Source organism: Hyperoodon ampullatus, assembly GCF_949752795.1.
Source record: "Hyperoodon ampullatus genome assembly, chromosome: 14".
NCBI classification, from domain to species: Eukaryota; Metazoa; Chordata; class Mammalia; order Artiodactyla; family Ziphiidae; genus Hyperoodon; species Hyperoodon ampullatus.
Genome location: NC_136927.1, coordinates 72,624,618 through 72,643,590, shown reverse-complemented (window position 1 = coordinate 72,643,590; position 18,973 = coordinate 72,624,618). Strand labels below are relative to the sequence as shown.

General features: G+C 50.9%; 1 protein-coding gene across 1 annotated transcript in view; it reads left to right on the top strand.

Moving 5' to 3' along the window:
* JPH2 (junctophilin 2) overlaps positions 1 to 14,968 on the top strand; it is a gene marked incomplete at both ends in the record, with an annotated part of 60,648 nt that extends 45,680 nt beyond the window's left edge. Inside the window, 3 exons of the mRNA XM_079719826.1 lie at positions 12,359 to 12,477; positions 13,532 to 14,232; positions 14,888 to 14,968. Coding sequence (XP_079575952.1) covers positions 12,359 to 12,477; positions 13,532 to 14,232; positions 14,888 to 14,968 — 901 coding nt within the window. The remainder of the gene's footprint in view (positions 1 to 12,358; positions 12,478 to 13,531; positions 14,233 to 14,887) is intronic.
* Between the last annotated feature and the right edge of the window lie 4,005 nt (positions 14,969 to 18,973).

Below are 18,973 nucleotides of genomic sequence, written 5' to 3'. Positions count from 1 at the left end.
TTAGTCTTCTCACCTGTAAAATGGGAATTGGTAGTGATGTCTACCTTAGAGAATACTGTGAGGATTAAATGAAATAATACATACCAATATCTGAGCACAGTGCTGGCACATAGTAGGCACTCAACAAGAATTGTTCTTCAAATGACTATGCCATAATTTAATCAACTACTTCCCCACTTCTTGCTTTGGCTTCATTTCCAATCTTTTGCTATTACAAACAGGATTGCAGTAAATACCCTTGTACGTGTGTCATTTTGCACAATTTGAGTATGTCAGTTGGCCAGATTACCAGAAGGGGAAGCGCTAGCACAAAAATATGTAGATGTTAAATTTCTAAAGAAAAAAAGGTTGAGCAGTCTGAAGTGATAAACATGAATATATGGAAACATGAAAAATTATGTGAGTGAAAAATGTATAATAGTGAAAGCTTAACTTCTCTAGTGTACACTCAGTGCAAAAGGCACTGTTCTAAGCCCTTTCTGTATATTAATTCCATTAATTTTTATTACAACCCTATGAGGTAGGCATTATTATTATCCAAATTTGTAATAGTTGTCTATCACTGCCTAAAAAATTATCCCCAAACATAGCAGCACGAAACAACACATTTTTCTTATCTTGCAGTTTCTGTGGGTCAGGTATCAGGATGTGGCTGAGCTGTGTCCTCTGGCTCAGGGTCTCCCATGAGGCTGCAGTCAAGGTGTCAGCCGGGGCTTTGGTCCCATCTGAAGGCTCCCCTGGGGAAGGATCCACTCCACATTCACGCACATGGCTGTTGGCAGGATCCAGTTTCTCGTGGGCCATTGGACTGAGGCCCTGAGCGCCTTGCTGATGTCGGCGGGAGGCTGCCTTCAGTTCCTTGCCACGTGAGCCTCCCCAACATGGGAGCTTGCTTCGTCAAAGCCAACAAGAGTCTGCTAGCAAGAGCAAAGTCACCATCTTTTGTAAACTAGTCATGGAAGTGATAGCCTATCACTGCTGCCATAGTCTTTTTGTTAGAAGCCTGTCACTGAGTTCAGCCCATACTCAAGGGGAGGGGATCCCATAAGGGTATGAATACCAGGAGGCATCTGAAAAACCTTCCTGCCACACTCACTTTTCAGAAGAAGAAATGGGTGCACAGAGAGGTTAAGTGATTTGCCCAGGTCACACTGCAAATGTCTGAGTCAGGGTTTTTAGACCTGGGTAGCATGACTTCAGATTCCATGCTCTTAAAAACTGGCCCTCAAAATTGAATCTTTATTGTGTTCACAGCTCTGTTAAAAAATAGATGTACATGTGGAAAGTCTAGAAAAGAAGGCTCAAAAGCTAACATAGCTATTGTTTTAGCACAGTGGGTTCCCTGTGCTGTTGCTTTACCGTTACTCTTTTCATAATTCATAAAATGTGATTTTTAAATCTGGTGTAGACTTTTAAATATTTATTTATTTATTTGGCTGCGTCGGGTCTTAGTTGTGGCACATGGGATCTTTGTTGCTGCATGCAGGGTCTTTTGTTGCAGCGCGCGGGCTTCTCTCTAGTTGTGGCGCACGGGCTTCTCTCTAGTGTGCACAGGCTCAGTAGTTGCGTTGCATGGGCTTAGTTGTCCCGCAGCATGTGGGATCTTAGTTCCACGACCAGGGGTCGAACCGCATCCCCTGCATTGGAAGGAGGATTTTTAACCACTGGCCCACCAGGGAAGTCCCTGGTGTAGACTTTTTAAAAAGGAAGTTTCCCTGTGCAGCCAACTCATCCAGAAAAGGCCTCACTGCTGAGACCTGGGTTCCAGATTGGACTGCAGGGCCCAGTCCTGTGTGGGCAGGGGGAGCAAGGCCTGAGGTCCCTGCCCTGTCACTTCACTGGCTGCCGAAATACAGCCAGATTTTAGTCACATGTAGTCAGCCAGGCAATTCCCAGGTTCTGATGGACTAACCTTTCTTTGGGGAAGTTGAGGGTATCACTGCTGGTAACCACTAGCCCTGGGCTCTATGATAGGCAGGATGAACGCTAGAGATGTCCACGCCCCTGGGGGAAGAGGCGTGGTTGTGGCCAGTCCCAGCTGCTGGGCTCTTCTGGCTTAACTGAAGTGTGAAGCAGATGCGTGGGTCAGCAAAGCCTCTGATGCCAGACAGATCTGGAATCATGTTCCAGCCGGCTCTGGATCTCATTAGCTATCAGCCGTGGGCAAATAATTTCCTGAGCCTTCCTTTCTTCTCCTGTACAGTGGGTTGTCTTGAGGATGACACGAGATCACAGAGGTTGTTGTAGTTTCCTGTTGCTGCTGTAACAAATTACCACAAACTTGGGGGCTTACAACACAGATTTATTCACTTACAGTTCTGGAGGTCAGAAGTCTGAAATCAGTCGCAGTGGGCTAAAGTCAGGTTGTTGACAGGGCTGGTTTCTTCTGGAGGCTGACAGGAGAATCCAGTTCCTTGACTTTTCAACTTCTTGGTGGCTGCCCCCATTCCTTGGTTCGGGGCCCTATCCTGCATCTTCAAAGTGCATCACTCCAGTCTCTGCTCCAACATCACAACATCTTCTCCTCTCCTGTGGTCCCATCTGCCCCTGCCTCCCTCTTATAAGGACATTTGTGGTTACGTTTAGAACCTGCTTGTATAATCCAGGATGATTCCTGCATCTCAAGATCCTCAATTTAATCACATCTGCAAAGCCCCTTTTGCCATATAAGGTAACATTCATTGGTTCCAGGGATTAGGACCTGGATATCTCTGGGGCCATTATTCAGCCGACCACAAAGATCAAGTGTCTGGCACATAGTTAGCACTTAGTGAACAGCAACTCATTACTTTGCCTCCCCCTTAGAGGCTGAGGGGGGGAAGGGGTGTCACTTACCCACCCACACATGGTGAGTGTGAGCCCCCTTACCAGCTGGGCTGGCGGCTCTTTTTCAAGAAGGGGAGAAAGGTTTCTGTAAAACATGATCTGGAACAGGTCACCGCCATGGCCTGGGGATTTCAGGCTGGGCTTCCAAGGTCGGGAGGTCCTACCTAGGGCCTGAAGCGGGGCATAGCCCCCTAGACTCAAAACCCATGCCCCTCCACTTCAGCTAAAACAAATTCACTTTCTAAAATTTTCAAACACTTGCATAGAGCTTTCTATGTGCCACGTCCTGTTCTAAATGCTTTATGTACATTCACTCTATAATCCCAACAACTGTATGAGGCAGGGACTATTCGTATCCCCATTTTACAGATGGAAAAAAATCAAAGTACAGAGAATAAAGTAAGCCACCCACAGTCAAAAAACAGTGTTCTTAACCGCCTCAAAATACCAAAATATTGGGCTTCCCTGGTGGCTCAGTGGTTCGGAGTCCGCCTGCCGATGCAGGGGACGCGGGTTCGTGCCCCGGTCTGGGAGGATCCCACATGCTGCAGAGCAGCTGGGCCCATGAGCCATGGCCGCTGGGCCTGTGCGTCTGGAGCCTGTGCTCCGCGGCGGTGAGAGGCCTGCGTACCGCAAAAAAAAAACAAAAAAAAAAACCCAAAATATTAACAGCAATTTTTCTTTTTTCAAAAAAATCTGCACATTTTCCAATTTTTTGATGATGAAACCATATTATTTTTACTACATATTTAACATATTTATAATATATAATATAAAAATAACAAAATACAAATTATGAACATGTAACCCACCACATGGGCTTTCTCCTGCCCTGTAGCCTTCTGTTTGTTCTCAAAACTTTTCACCTTGTCTTATCTCTGACCGGACTCTACATCCTTCCAGAGCAGAGGCCATGTCTGGCTTAATGTTCATTATAATAATAATGGGCAAGTGACTTAACCTCTCTGTGCCTCAGTTTCTTCATCTGTAAAATGGTTGTGGTGCTTATCTCCTAGGGAGGTACGAACCCTTAGTTTATTTCCCATTTTTTCTTATTAGAAGTAATGTTTCTAGATCTAAATGTAAGAAATAAACTATAAAACCCTGGGGATAAAATATAGTAGTAAATCTTCAGACATTGAGCTAGGCAAAGCTTTTTTAGATATGACACCAAAAGCACAGGAAACAAAAGAAAAATAGATAAATTGGACATCATTAAACTTAAAGACTTCTATGCTTCAAAGGACACCATCAAGAAAGTGAAAAGACAACAGAATGGGAAAAATATTTTCAAATCATATATTTGATAAGGGACTTGTATCTAGAATATATAAAGAACTTTTACAACTCAGTAATAAGACAAAAAATTTGAAAACAGGCAAAGAATCTAAATAAACATTTCTCCTAAGAAGATTCATAAATGGTCATTAAGCACATAAAAACACGCTCAACCTCATTAGCCATCAGGGAAATGCAAATCAAAACCACGATGAAATGCACCTCACAAACCACTAGTGTGACTAAAATTTTAAAATGGATAATAGTAAGTGTTGACAAGGAGGTGGAGAAATTGGAATCCTCATATGTTATTGGAAGAAGGTAAAATGTTGCACTCAATTCAGAACCAGTCTGGCAGTTCCTCAAAAGGTTAAAAAAGAGTTATCACATGACCCAGCAATTCCACTCCTAGCACTCCTACCCAAGAGAAATGCAAACATACATCCACCCAAAAACTTCTACTACATGAATATCCATAGAAGCATTATTCTTAGTAACCAAAAGGTGGAAACAACCCAAATGTCCATCAACTGATGAACAGATAAACTAAATATGGTTTATCCACACAGTGGACCATTATTTGGCAATAGAAAGGAATGAAGTATTATTTATGCTACAACGTGGGTGAACCTTGAAACAATGTTTACATGACATATCCTTCTACAAATGCATATTTAAATCCCAATTTTTTGGCAGTCCTTAGCATTTTGGAAAAGAATTGCTGGTAAACATCATTATAATAATAACAAAAACTGTAACAATAATCATAGCTAATATTTGTTAAGTGCTCAGTTTATGCTAAGCACTTTTGTGCAATCTTATTTCAGGCTCCCAGTAATTTTGTGAGTTAAATATTATTAACCCCATTTCACAGTTGAGGAAACTGAGGCCAGAGAGCAAAGGTCAGGTACCCAGAATATGATGGACGTGAACTTGTACCCTTAATCCCTCTGGTGAAGAGTTTCCCAGCAGGGCTTAGCACACGTTTACCAAATGAATGCAGTCCAGGCAAGACTGGACCCTTGTCTGCATCCTTGTTGGAGGGCAGGGGAACTTTCTCCCAGGGAGCTATCTGGGCAGGTGGCTGGACACCCCAGCTGTGGTTCCTCCTTGAGTTTACTCTGACCATGATTGTTCTGAGGGGAAACGGCTACAGCCAGCCAGAGCTAGGGACGAGGGGCTATTTTGGGAGAAGACAGGGTGGTGGCATCTGAAGCATCCCCTCAGGAAGACTTGGCTGCACTGCCCTTATCAACCACCTCTGCAGCTTCAGAGAGGCTGGCAGCGGCCTGAGTTGGGGGCTCTGACTATCTGCCTCTGTCCTCCAAACCTACCATGGGATCCTTGTTCTGATGGCTTTCTGAAAAATTTTTAAGTGAACAAATCAGTGACATTAAGTACATTCAGGTTTTTTGTTTCAGGCGTCTAAAAACAACTGTGCTTCTTATATATTTTATTAACAGGCACCTAGATAGCACTTCCTGTGTCCTGGCTACTGTTCTAAGGGCCATATGACTGTTTATTCATTTACTCCTTATACTGTTTCTCTGAGGCAGGTGCTGTTATTATCCCCATTTTACAGATGAGGAGACTGGGGCTCAGGGGGCTCAGACTTGCCCGAGGGTATAAGGAACAGAGCCAAGACCTGACCCCAGACAACCTAGCCAAGGCTGCCCCCTCTTAGCCACACCCCCATGCAGTTTAAGGCTTTGCTCTGTACCCCTGTCCATCCACTGATTTTCAGAGATGTTGCGTAGTTGACCTGGCAGGGCTGCATTAAGCTGTGAGCTCCTCAGGCGGCTGCTGGGTCTGATTTTTCCGCATCCCTGGTCCCAGCACGTGGAAGACCTGGCCCAGTTCGTTAGTGCCAGGAAGGCCGCGGCTCAGTGTCATGGGGAAGAGCTTGGGCAGGTGCACTTTCCAGCCGTGTGACCTTGAGGCAGTGACTTCACCTCACTGAAGTCATATGTGTAATTGTGGCCATAGCACAGAGCTGGGCACAAAGTGCTCAACCAATAACAGATTAGTATTATTAATAAGAGTAGTAGAGGGGCTTCCCTGGTGGCGCAGTGGTTGAGAGTCCACCTGCCGAGGCAGGGGACACGGGTTCGTGCCCTGGTCCGGGAAGATCCCACATGCTGCGGAGCGGCTGGGCCCGTGAGCCATGGCCACTGAGCCTGCATGTCCGGAGCCTGTACTCCGCAACGGGAGAGGCCACAGCGGTGAGAGGCCCGCGTACCGCAAAAAAAAAAAACAAAAACAAAAACAATAAGAGTAGTAGAAGAGACCGTTGTTGAGTGGATGTATTAGAACAGAGGTGGGCAAACTTTTCCTGTAAAGCACCAGACGGTAAATATTTTTGGCCTTGCAGGTCATGGACTTCGGTGACAACTACTTAACCCTAGATAACAGTAAACAAATGGGTGTGGCTGTGTCCCAATAAAACTTTATCTGGACACAAATCTAAATTCCATATAATTTTCACGTCATAAAATTACTCTTTTGGGTTTTTTTCCACACCTTTAAAAATATAAAGAGCACTATTAGCTCACAGGTGGTACAGAAACAGGCAGCAGGCTAAATTTGGCCTGTTGCCCTAATTTGCTGACCCCTGCAATAGAATGTGAGCTCTACAAGGGATTTTTGGATACTTGGTTTGCTGTTGTAGTCACAGTGCCCAGAATGAATCTGGATGTTGAAGTGGGTCTTGAGCTGGCCCTTTAAGGCTGGGAGGTGGAAGGACTGAGAAAGAACATTCCAGAGGGCAGAACAGCCAGAGCAAAGGAGTCAGGGGTACATCCTGTGGGTGTCTCCCTTTGGCCCAATGAAGCCATCGGTGGCCTGATGGAGACACCTGGGCAACAAGGCCAGATCTAATGGGGCGGTTAGGGGTCTGGGGTGGGCAAAGGAGTCAGGGGTGGGGCTGGATACTCTCAGAAGAGCTTCCACTGGGTTATTGCCCTGCCCGATCCCTGAACCACCACCAGCCCTATTTTTAACCCTGCTGACGAAAGAAAATCTGTTGAAATCAAGAAGGGTGCCTGATCCCTGCCCCACCCCTTGCCCCAGTTACTGTTCCTTCCCTTCTCCCCATTAGGGGCACAGCCATCCTAGGAGACCCTCCCCAAGAAACATCAAAGTGGTCCTAGGAAAAGAAATGGCTCCTGCGCTTCCCTAGCAGGACCCGGACTCAGGGAGGGATCCTGGTGCTTGAAGAGAGCCACTCAAGGCTCCTGGGGGGTTGAGCAGGTTGGGAACTGCCCAAGAGAAAGCTGGATTTTCTTTCTGTCTGACTAGTGCATGCTTCTCTGACTAGTGCATGCTTCTCAAATTTTAATGAGCAGTGGAAGCAGCTGGAGGTTTATAAAATACAGATTCCTTGGCTCCTCCTAAGAAATTCTGATTCAGTAGATCTGGGGTGGAGCCCCCAAAGCTGCATTTTCAACAAGTGCCCGGAGGATGAGGGGCTGGGGGGTTGGTGCATGAACCACACTGTGAGTGCCACTGGACCAGAAGATAGCCTTTGGACCACAGCAGTTCAGCCTGCCCTGGTAAGCTGCCAGATATACCCCATCAAGGCTGCCTCGGGCCGAGAATTTGGAGAGCCTTGAAGGCCACCCTAAGTAGTTTGGACTTTATTTTCAGCACAGTAGGAAGCCTTGCAAAGATTTTCAGCAAGAGGTGAGGCCACGAGATGTATGGGTTAAGCAAGCTGCTTGTAGGAAGCGAGGCTGGAGGCAGGGAGGCTACAGATGGGAGTGGGGGACCTTGCAGGAGGAGTGAGGGAAGGAAGGAGAACGGGCAGGTTCCAGAGCTGTAGGGGGAGCAGGACAGACGGGAGTCGGTGGTGATTGTCTGTGATATTGAAGGATGAGGAAGGGGGGTGTGGGGGACGCTGGGATTCCTGGCTTGAAGGCTGGGGAGCTGGGGAGCTATTCCTGAAATCAGAGGCATTTTGTGTGTGGGGGGCTAATAAGGTATTCAGTCGGTCAGATTGATGGATGTGGGCAGAGGAGCGTGCTTCCTTTAAACCCAGCAGCCCTTATTGCCTTGGGCTGTGTGGCCACTCCCCTCTGATCCCTGTTCTGGCTGCCCTGGAGGGTCCACCGTTGATCCCCCAGAATCTTCCAGGGCTCAGTGTGAAGGCTGCCATTCTGGCCTGAGGAGTCCTGCAACACAGCTTCGCAGGGCACCGGGAAACAAGCCTCATCCAGCGTACATTACCAAAAAAGGACATTTTCTCAGTTTGAGGGTTTGCCCGGCCCCTTCCCTCCTCCCTCAACCTGGGGTTTCAGGTTTCCAGGGAAGTGTCTCTGAAAATTTAGATCTTTGAATCACACATACCCATGTACAGGCAAATATGAGTCTGGAGATATGCATGTACCACACTCGGTTTTAATTTTTTAATTTTTTAAAGTATAGTTGATTTACAATATCATGTAAGTTTCAGGTGTACAGCACAGCGATTCAGTTATACGTATATATATATATGTATGTGTATATATATTCATATATCTAGGTATGTATATACATATTATATATATATATATATATATTCTTTTCCAGATTCTTTTTCCTTATAGGTTATTACACAATACTGAGTATAGTTCCCTGTGCTATACAGTAGGTTCCTTGTTGGCTCCACACTGGATTTTGATGTCACAAATGTCATCTTCCTCCTTCTCCTTCTCCACCACCACCATCACCACCACCATCACCATCATCATCATCACTCAGCCCCATCCCGGGCTAAACACTTTCATGTGTTGCCTCTCAGTAGTTTTCACAGCAACTCCAAAAGGGCAGAATTATTATCCTACAGATGTAGAAACAGAGGCATAGAGAGGCAAAGCCACTCACCCAAGGCCCTGGAGTCCCAGTGGGGTCAGGACTGGGTGGGGGTGAGTGAGGAGAGTCATACAAATGCGGGGTCTGGTTTGGCCTTTATTTAAATTTTGTTCATAGCTTGCTCATCAAGGATTATTTTGCATTAGTTTGGACTTTTAAAAATATGGCATTCGAGTATTATTTATCTGGATTACTGAGTTTTTTTGGCATCCCTAAATTTTGAGCCTGAGGTGAATGCCTCATTTGCACCCTAGCCCCAGCCTTGGCAGAGCCAAAATTGGAATCCAGGACTGCTGACTCCAAAAGCATGCTCTTAACTATTTCCTACGCTGACTGCTTATGCATACACACGTGCATGTGTGCATGCACGCATTCATTTATGTATCCTTTCATTCAGTAAAATATTCTTTTCTTCAGTAAACATTATTGTGGCAGTGGAGAGGGCAAGGGTTTAGAAATCAGACAATTCTGGGTTTGAACTCCACTACTCATTATGGGGTGGAGGTACAGCCTGTGGTTAAGGGCACAGACTCTAGATCCCCGAAAGCCTTGGTTTGAAAACTTGCTGTCGCTTGCTGGCTGGGTAAGTTTGGTGGGATCCTTGAAGCCTTCTTATGCCCCGGATTTTTCCTCTGTAAAGAGGGATGATGGTGATAACATCTACCACATAGTGATTGGGGAAATTAAATGGGTTAATTTCTATAAAGCCCTTGATATGTAGTAAATGCTTTGTAAGTGTCAACTGTTACTTTGCATCCTTGAGCAAGGTACCTGTCTGAGACTCAGTTTCCCCACCTGTGAAATAGAGACAGTAAAAACTACCTCCCAGGCAGTTTTGAGGATTGAAAGGGATAACGTAGGCAAAGGGCTTGGCACTTGGAGGGAGCTTAGTAAAATTTATCTCCCTTATTGTGGGCCCAATTCCATGCTAGAGACACATGCAGATCAGCTTCCCGAGGAACTGACTCATCTGCCCATGGGGACACCGATTTGACCTTTCAGTTCCCCAAAGGCACGAAGCTCTTACTCCCTCTCAGGGCCTTTGCACGTGCTCTTCCCTCTACCTGGCTCACTGTCCCCACCTCACCTCTGATGGGCCAACTGATGTGTCAGTTTCAGGTCTCAAATGTCACATCCTCCAGGAAACCTTGCCTAATCCCCACCTCCACCGCCAATCTATATCAATCTTCCTGTTGTACATTTTCATTGCATTCCGTACTCTTCCTTTATGGCACTTCTCACAATTGCGCTTTTTATTTAATTACATTGTATTAAATAATTTTGGTTGTTTGCTTCCAGCCCATCTCCCTCACTTGAGAGGGGCTTGTCTTGTCCACAGGAATCCCAGCTCCTGGCCAAGTGTGGCACATGCTTCAGAGCAGCACAGGCTCTGGAATCATCTTGCCTGGGTTCAAAATCTCAGTTCCTGCGCTTAAAGACTTTGTGACCTTGGGCAAGTTACCTCCCTTGCCTGTGCCTCAGTTTCCTTTTCCGTAAAACAGGGAAAATAATAACAGCACCAGCTTCCTAAGGCGTCATGATGATTACATGAGATAATCTTCATAATTCCTTTAAAACAATGCCCAGGGGCTTCCCTGGTGGCGCAGTGGTTGAGAATCTGCCTGTCAGTGCAGGGGACACGGGTTCGAGCCCTGGTCTGGGAAGATCCCACATGCCGCGGAGCAACTGGGCCCGTGAGCCACAACTACTGAGCCTGCGCGTCTGGAGCCTGTGCTCCTTAACAAGAGAGGCCGCGACAGTGAGAGGCCCGCGCACCATAATGAAGAGTGGCCCCCGCTTGCCACAACTAGATAAAGCCCTCACACAGAAACGAAGACCCAACACAGCCAAAAATAAATTTATATATTTTAAAAAAACACCCACTGGTAGGTGGGGCTGTTAATATTTTAACAGGTACTTCTCCTAGTTAGGCTAGATTAAATAAACTGAAATAAACATCCCCCAAATTTCAGGTGCTTAACGCAGTAGACATTTAAGGCTTGCTGAATTTAATGTTTAAATTTAATGCTTATATGTTCCACATTTAATATGGGACTTTATGGGGCTGGGGGGTACTTTGCTCTACGCAATAATCATTTGTGGACCCGAATTCCTTCCACTGTGTTTCTGAAAGTGGGGTCCACTGGCGGCACTGTGGAGAGAAATCAGGGAGTCCGTGAACCTGGATGCTGCTTTAGGTTAGATTCCCTAGAAGCTGAGTCTGAGATGAGGATCCTCGCGTAGACGATTTATGGAGCAAGTGCTCTCAGGAGAGAGGGGGAGTGAGAGACACAGAATCGGGCAGTGAAGTAGCCAAGCAGGGATGTGGTCTTACCTGGAGTCCAGCTTCAGCCTGATCCCATAGGGGCTCTGGAGCCTGACTTGTACCTCAGAGTTGGTTCCTCTTGGGGCAAGAAGGGGCTGGCTGGTGTCATTAGTCATTGGTTATGGGCTCCCTGGGTTGGGGAGGGGTTGTTGACCTCGGGAACAAGGTGGCTTCTACTGGTTGCAATTCTGGGAGAGCAGTGAGCCATTAGCAGTCAATTCAGAAGCTAGGGCTGGGTGCATTTGCCCAGCGAAGGGATCTGGGCAGGGAAAACCACATCTTTATTTTTACTAACCTCTAACCGAAATTTAGTATTTTCTTCAATTATGGAAGTTGGCAATAAATCAACAGTAGTATTAGCAGTATCTCTGACTTTGTCACTAATAGAAATCACATATATTTTCATGTCACATTACTGTTGTTGCACATATCCTTGAAATATCCTTTATGTTAATCTATACTTTTAAATTATGGTAGTTAATAGACCTGCTAGATATTTTGTTTAAAATGTTAATAAAGAAGAATATACATTATTATATTACAAATTTGTCCCTTCAAATATTTTGGTAACAGTGTGTCAATATAATTGCATCCCTTTGTAATCCTGTGTAATTTGTGCATTTTAAAACATTCCAAGAAGGGGTCCAGCGGTGTCACCAGATGCCAGGAAGATCTGTGACACAAATGAGGTTAAATTCCCTGTTCTGGGCCTTGGCCTCTGCATTTTACCAGCAACAGGGGGAAAAGAGAGGACAAAGAGGATTACGGGGTGGGGGGGGGTTTCTGTGGGCCAGGTCTGGAAATGGCATAATCCTGTCTTCCCACAATGCTTTGGCCAGTCACCTGACCACACCTAACTGCAGGGGAGGCTGGGAAATGTAGTCCATCTGTGTGCCCAGAATGAAGAGGAAGTGGTCTGGGGAATGCACAGCAGTTTGGACCACAGGGCTCAATAAATACTCATTGACAGCTGGAGTGAATGAAAATTCTGTCCAGGGTGTCTCTTTGTGGGTTGGGGAGGAAGGGCAGAGGGCTAGTTCTCTGGAGGGATCCTGAGTCTCCACCATGTTGTCTCCTTAGGACAAGTCACGCCAAGGCCAAAGCTGAGGCAGCAGAACAGGCTGCCCTGGCTGCCAACCAAGAGTCCAACATTGCCCGCACTTTGGCCAGGGAACTGGCTCCAGACTTCTACCAGCCAGGTAGGGCCAACCAGGGAGGGGAGGGGCAGGACGGGGTAGAGGGAAGTCCTGGGGGGGGGGGGTGGTGGACACTTTTTCTTTGCTTGTTGGAAAACTGAGATGCTCAAGTGGGTCTACGCATGCCTTTGAGTTCCAGAATCCGTGGAGCGTGGTGCAAGCATGGGATGGGTGCAAGCATGACACAAGGGGACTCATGCTGAGATTGTGGCGGGGTATCAGAGGCTCCCTCCACTCCAGCCCGTCTCTTCTCTCTGGGAAATGGGGCTGCAGAGTAAGGAGGACCCCCTGGCTCTGATACAGACTTTGCATTTGGATAGAGCGGTGGGAGCCCATCAGGGTGGGGGACTGGTGCTGCCTGCACTGAGGGTTTTAAGGTGAGTGGCACGATTAGATTTGTATTTTTTAAACATTCTGGCTGCGACCGGAAGACCAAAGGGAGACTAGATGGAAGACCGCGGAGCGCAGATCTGTGCCTGGGAGGTTAAGTCGCTTCCCATCACAGTGCGCCCCCTGCTGGTCCAAGGAAGAGCGACCCTGGCTGGCTGCCTCCGCCCTTGGGTGGTCATAGCAACAGCTGTCACCACGTGCCAGGCACTGAGCTCAGCATATTACAGGCATTTTTTCCCCCACCCGATTGATCCTTCCGTTAGTATTTATGAAATAGGCATGATTGGGCCCGTTTTTCAGATAAGAGAATGGAAAGAGACCAGTGTGACCATAAAGAGCATAAACTCTGGAGCCAGACTAGCCTGAGTGCCAGTCCTGGCTCTGCCTTTGGTCAGCTGGGTGACTCTGGGCAAGCGATTTCTATCTCTCTTGAGCCTCCTTTTCTTCATCTGTACAATGGAGGCTAAATAATAGCATACACCTCATAGGGTTATTAAAATGATTAAATGAGTTAGTATTGGGGAATTGCTTAAAACAGTGCTTGGCACTTGGTGGCCGTAGGTTAAGGCTGGCTGAGTACATAAATGAGACTCAGAGCGGCTTGCCCTGGATCGTCCAGTGCTCGGACCGGGGTTCAAATGCAGCCTCCCCGTGTGGTCCCCGGCAGGTCCGGAGTATCAGAAGCGCCGGCTGCTCCAGGAGATCCTGGAGAACTCGGAGAGCCTGCTGGATTCCCCCCATCGGGGCCCTGGCGCCGCAGGCCTCTCGGAGCGGCCCCGCGAGAGCCCGGAGCTGCACGAGCACGAGACCCCTGCGCCCGAGGGTGGCCCCCCGTCGCCGACCGGGACACCCCCGCAGCCCAAGCGGCCCCGGCCGGCCGCGGCGTCCAAGGACGGCCTGCTGAGCTCGGGCGCCTGGAACGGCGAGCCCGGCGGCGAGGGCAGCCGGCCGGTCACGCCGTCCGAGGCCGCTGGCCGCCGCAGCCCCGCACGTCCCGCCAGCGAGCGCATGGCCATCGAGGCGCTGCAGGCGCCGCCCGCGCGGTCGCAGGAGCCCGAGGTGGCGCACTACCAGGGCTACCACAGCTACGCCGTGCGCACCGCGCCGCCCGCGCCGCCGCCCTTCGAGGACGAGCCCGAGGTCCCCGCGGCCGACTCGGCGCCCCCGTCCCCGGCCGCCCCCGGCACGGCGGCCCCGCTCCGAGGCTCCGCGCCCGAGAGCCCCGCCAAGCTGGAACCCAAGCCCATCGTCCCCAAGGCCGAGCCCAAGGCCAAGGCCCGCAAGACGGAGGCCCGGCTGACCAAGGCCGGGGCCAAGAAGAAGGCTCGGAAGGAGGCGGCGACGGCGGCGGAGGTGGAGGTGGAGGAGGTGAGGCTGTCGGTGGGAAGTCGGGTTCCCCAGGCGTGGGGGAGCTGGGGGTGGGATTCGGGGGCAGATGGCCGGGCGGCGAGGGGGATGGCGCAGGACAGGGCAGGGGGGACGTGGCCTTAGTTAAGTGCAGCCTGATCCACGGTTACACAACACAGCCCCCCACCTTGGGGCAGGGGGCTGGCCTTTGTGCCCGCTGTCTGGGCAGTTCTTTGGAGAAGGAGGTGGCTGGGAGTCCTAAGCGGCTGGGGTGGGGTGCACCTGTCCATCAGGCTCCCAGCCTCAGCTGCGAGGTGTAGCAACGAGGGGCCCAGTGGGGGGCCTGGGTCCTGGACCTCTGGGCTTGCTATAGGAGGCTGGGAGCTAGGAACTGCAGCGCCAGAGACTGAAGCTGGGCTCTGATGGGCTGACAGATGTGGCCCCAGAGGAATTAGCAGTGGGGAAGGCCATGTTCTTGGGTTCCAGGCCCAGCTCTGCCCACTGTGTGCTCTGGGATACGTTCTTGCCCCTCTCAGGACCCTGAGCAGTTTGGTTAATTATTTCCAAGAATCCTTCCAGCGCTGATGGTGTGTCCCGGTGCTGGGCACGGCAGCGAGCAAGAGGGTGGGGGTGTGCTCTCCCGGGGACTCAGGTAGCCTCTCTCCACTGTTCCCAGGTCCCCAACACCGTCCTCATCTGCATGGTGATTCTGCTTAACATTGGCCTGGCCATCCTCTTCGTCCACCTCCTGACCTGACCTCATCCACCAGGTGCGGCTAGGAGGAGGGGATGGGAGCCCCTGGGGGAGGAGAGTAAGGGCCAGCTGCCTGCCGAGCGGACCGTCCTGTGGTTAATTGAGGTCCAGTCCCCAGCAGAGGCAGGGACCTCGAGTGTGGATCTGAGAGATCATCTCTCCCCAGTACACAATACACACACACACACACACACTCACACAGACACACACACACACACATACACCCCCTCATTAGCTCAACATTCGCAGAGCACCGGATCTCTGTCAGGTGAGCACTGGGGGCTTCATTCATTCATTCATTGACTAACTCATCATTAATTTAATCACAGTTTACTGAGCACCTGCTCTGCTGGGATCTAAGGATTCAGCAGGGATCCACTCCTGCCCTAAGAAAGGGGGTGAACATGAGAGTAAACGTTTTGGGGTTTTTTTTGCAGTACGCGGGCCTCTCACTGTTGTGGCCTCTCCCGTTGTGGAGCACAGGCTCCGGACGCGCAGGCTCAGCGGCCATGGCTCACGGGCCCAGCCGCTCCGCGGCATGTGGGATCTTCCCGGACTGGGGCACGAACCCGTGTGTCCCCTGCATTGGCAGGCGGACTCTCAACCACTGCGCCACCAGGGAAGCCCGAGAGTAAACCTTTAACTTACGGCTCATTATGTAAAAGTCTTGCAGCTCAAACGTCAAGCAAAACTGTTCTTGACTCCATCCCCCCAGACCCCGCAGGTCTAGACTGAGGTCACCTGGGGTGGCCGGGTCCTCTTCTCTCAGTCCTCCAGTTCTCTCTTGCTCCCACCCTCTACTCGCCCACCCCCCACCCCCGCCCTCAGTCCTCTTCCTGAGACCCTGCTGTCACTCAGCTGGTTCCATCAATTGGTTTTCTCCCTGTGATGGAGCTCAGGGGCTGGGTAAGGTCCGGGGAAGAGGAAGTGGGCTGGGCTGGAGTGAAGCAAAAAGGCGCTCGTTGGTCTCAGGGTGAAATATCTACAAGGCAAATAAAATCTTCCTCCTGCCCGGACCAGCCTTTACACTATAATTCCTGTGCTTGGTGATGCTAACAGAGTTTCTGCCTCTTACCCTCCCCCGCTCCACCAGAGACCCCCTCCCTTGATCCTAGCTTAGTGTGGGCTGGAGGTTCCAACTCAGTCCCAGAGGAAAAGGAGAAGGAATCCTTGTCCTGTCACCGGGTAAATAGCCAATGACAACAGTAGCCTGGTAGGTGCTGCTGTGCCGGTGGATGCTGAGCTAGGCAGGGTCCATGTTTCATAGGGGATCTGGGAATGATTGCGGTGGGGACTGCCAACTTCCTGACCTGAAGGATGGAGAGGGGTGAGCCAGATGGCAGTGGGGGAGGAGGAACAAAGGGAAGAGTGTCCCAGGCAAAGGGAACAGGCAGAGGCGGCAAAGAGGCAAAGGCAGCATCCAGCGGGGGCCCTTGCAAGGGCCAGGGGAGGCCTCTGGGACTTGTATCTGGTCCCACTGAGTCAGAGCCAAGGGGCAAGGCTGCCCTGGGGGCTTGGGGAGGCGGGGCTGGTGGTGGTGATGGAGATCTTGCCCCAGAGAGCATCAGGCCTGAGGCTTGAAACCTGCCTGGAGCCTGGCTCAGCCTCAGCCCTCCCTGCCTTTCTCCCCGCTCCCTCCTTCCCTCGCCTGACCCTCTTGCTGTCTCTTTGCAGAGCCAGGAGTTCCTGCTGAGGACGCGTGGACCCATCTTTTTGCAGTGCCAGGCAGGGCAGCCGAGGAGGACTGGACTCTGGACCTGGATGCCAGGGGTCCAGCTCGCATCCACACCACAAACATTTAAGGAGGTTTCCCATGGCGCCCATGCCCGACGCAGGTGGTGCCCAGAGGAAGAGAGAGGGCTGGGCACCCTCCGGGAGCTCTCTGCCCAGCGGCAGGGAAAGCCCTGAAGGCAGAGCCCTGGTCTTGCACACCCTGATCTGCTCCGTCCCCCATCCTCATCCACTCCCTCGCCTTACCCCTAGGTCACCCCCTCCCCGGGCTTTTCTGTGTTTTGGGAGAAGTCACCAAACCAGGATGTTAAATCCCAGTCCCCTTCTTTCTACCCTCCCTTGCTTGCTTTTATCCTCTGGCTGCCAGGCTGAAGCCTCCCTGGCAAGTGGAGGGAGTGACGAGATCCTTGCGGTGGGCCGAGGTGCTCTGACAGCCCAGCGGCCCTTCCCATCGCAGTCCAGACCCCGCCCACACTGTCCCTTGCTTACAGATGTTCTGGATGACAGTAGAGGAAATGGACATGTTCCATTTGAATATCCCAGGATACAGTGCTTCTGTGTCCTCCCACTGGTCCAGTTAGCTTCCCTCTGGACCAGTAGAAGAGGGAGAGACGTGAGGAATTGGGGCCTTTGGCTGGGAAGCCTCTGACCAGGTGGCCGGGGGTGGGGGTGGGGAGAAGGGCTAAGGGGTGGTGAGGATGGCCCTGTCTCTGAGTGCACCTGAGCCTGGGGCTGGCATTGCATGTGGGGCTTCCAGGACGCTGAGGGGGAGAAGGGGTCGCCCTGCAGGAGCCGTGGGGCTGGTGCAAAGCTCCGGGGATGCCCCGTGAATTGATTTGTCCGCTTCCGCTCCCAGGGGCCACCGCAGGCTCGGGGGAGCGTGAGCATGGAAGCCCAGGCAGATTTCACTGGGGCTGACTCTCAGGCAGGTGTGAAGACAGGTGCTTGTCAGCCAGCGTCTCCCAGGGAGAGGGGAGCAAGTCTGGGCCTCCCACTGGGCACAGTCTGTGATAATAAGCCCCTCGGCTTGCTTGGCAGAAGATGGTATTTGCATGTAGCCCATTAACAGATGTTTTGTACCACGCTGATCCTTCTGGGCCTTGGCGTTTGCTGCAGCTGGGGGGAGGCTGAGGGCTGTGGCCTTTGCCCCGGGGAGGATGGAGGGCAGGTCTTCCAGGCCCCTCCAAGCTGAGCTGGGGGAAAGGATGTGGCCGTGGCATCTAAGCAGAGCTGGAGGGGGCAGCTGAGCTTCTTCGTTTCTCGGATCCCTAAGGGGGCTGGGGCGTTGTGGTCTGGCCTCTCCAGGGCAGCTCTTTGACCTGAAGTTTGCTTCTGATGGGGTCGGCTTTCCCTTCCTCCCTCAATACTTGGGAGCCTTCCCTCCAGCTTCACACTTGCTGTTTCAAGCACCGCTGGGGTCTCGAGGCGTGGTTGCAACCTTGGACTGCATTTCTGCGGAGAGGAGCCCGTGGGTTCTCCCATCCTTCAAGGGCTCTGCCTCTGTGTGTGGGCTTTTCTGGACAGCTAGGGAATGAGGCGGGTGGGCTGGGGGCACTGCTCAGGGCTGACAGCCTCCAGGCCTCGGCTCTGAGGTCACTGCCGAGGGGTTTTGGTCTGGCTCGGGGCCAGGGATGAGCCTTTGGCTGCCAGAGCTCCCTCCAGGGGCCTTGTTTGGGGGCTGGTGTTTGGGTTGAGGGTTCAGGAAGCTGCCGTCTGTGCCATAATAAACTTGCATCTGCTCACAGGCTCTGGCTGGGCTGCAGTGTCTGCTTGTGGGCTCAGGACAAGGGACTGGCTGAAGAAGAAGAGAGGCCGGGGACCCTGGGTCATGCTGGTCCAGGCCCCATCTCTCTCTTATAGTTCCCATAATACCTCCTGAGGGGTGGCTGAAGGGCTTCAGTTCTGGAGGGGTGCCCCAAAGGCCACAGACCTTCTAGGGCAGACCCTGGGTTTCTAAAGCAGACTTCCAGAAGATTCCCTAAGCAGCATAGAGTAGAAGAAAGAGCCTGCCATTTTTTTTTTTTTTTTTAAATCTTTGGCCACACTGTGTGACATGAGGGATCTTGGTTCCCAAACCAGGGATCGAACCCATGCCCCCTGCATTGGGAACGTGGAGTCTTAACCACTGGACCACCAGGGAAGTCCCCAAAGAGCCTGCCTTTTGAGATTGGCCTCCCTGGGCTCTAGTCCTGCTCAGCGTACTTATGTCACTTCTCTGAGCCTCAGTTTCCTCATCTATAACATGGGGAAAATAATCATACTACCTCCTGGGGTTGT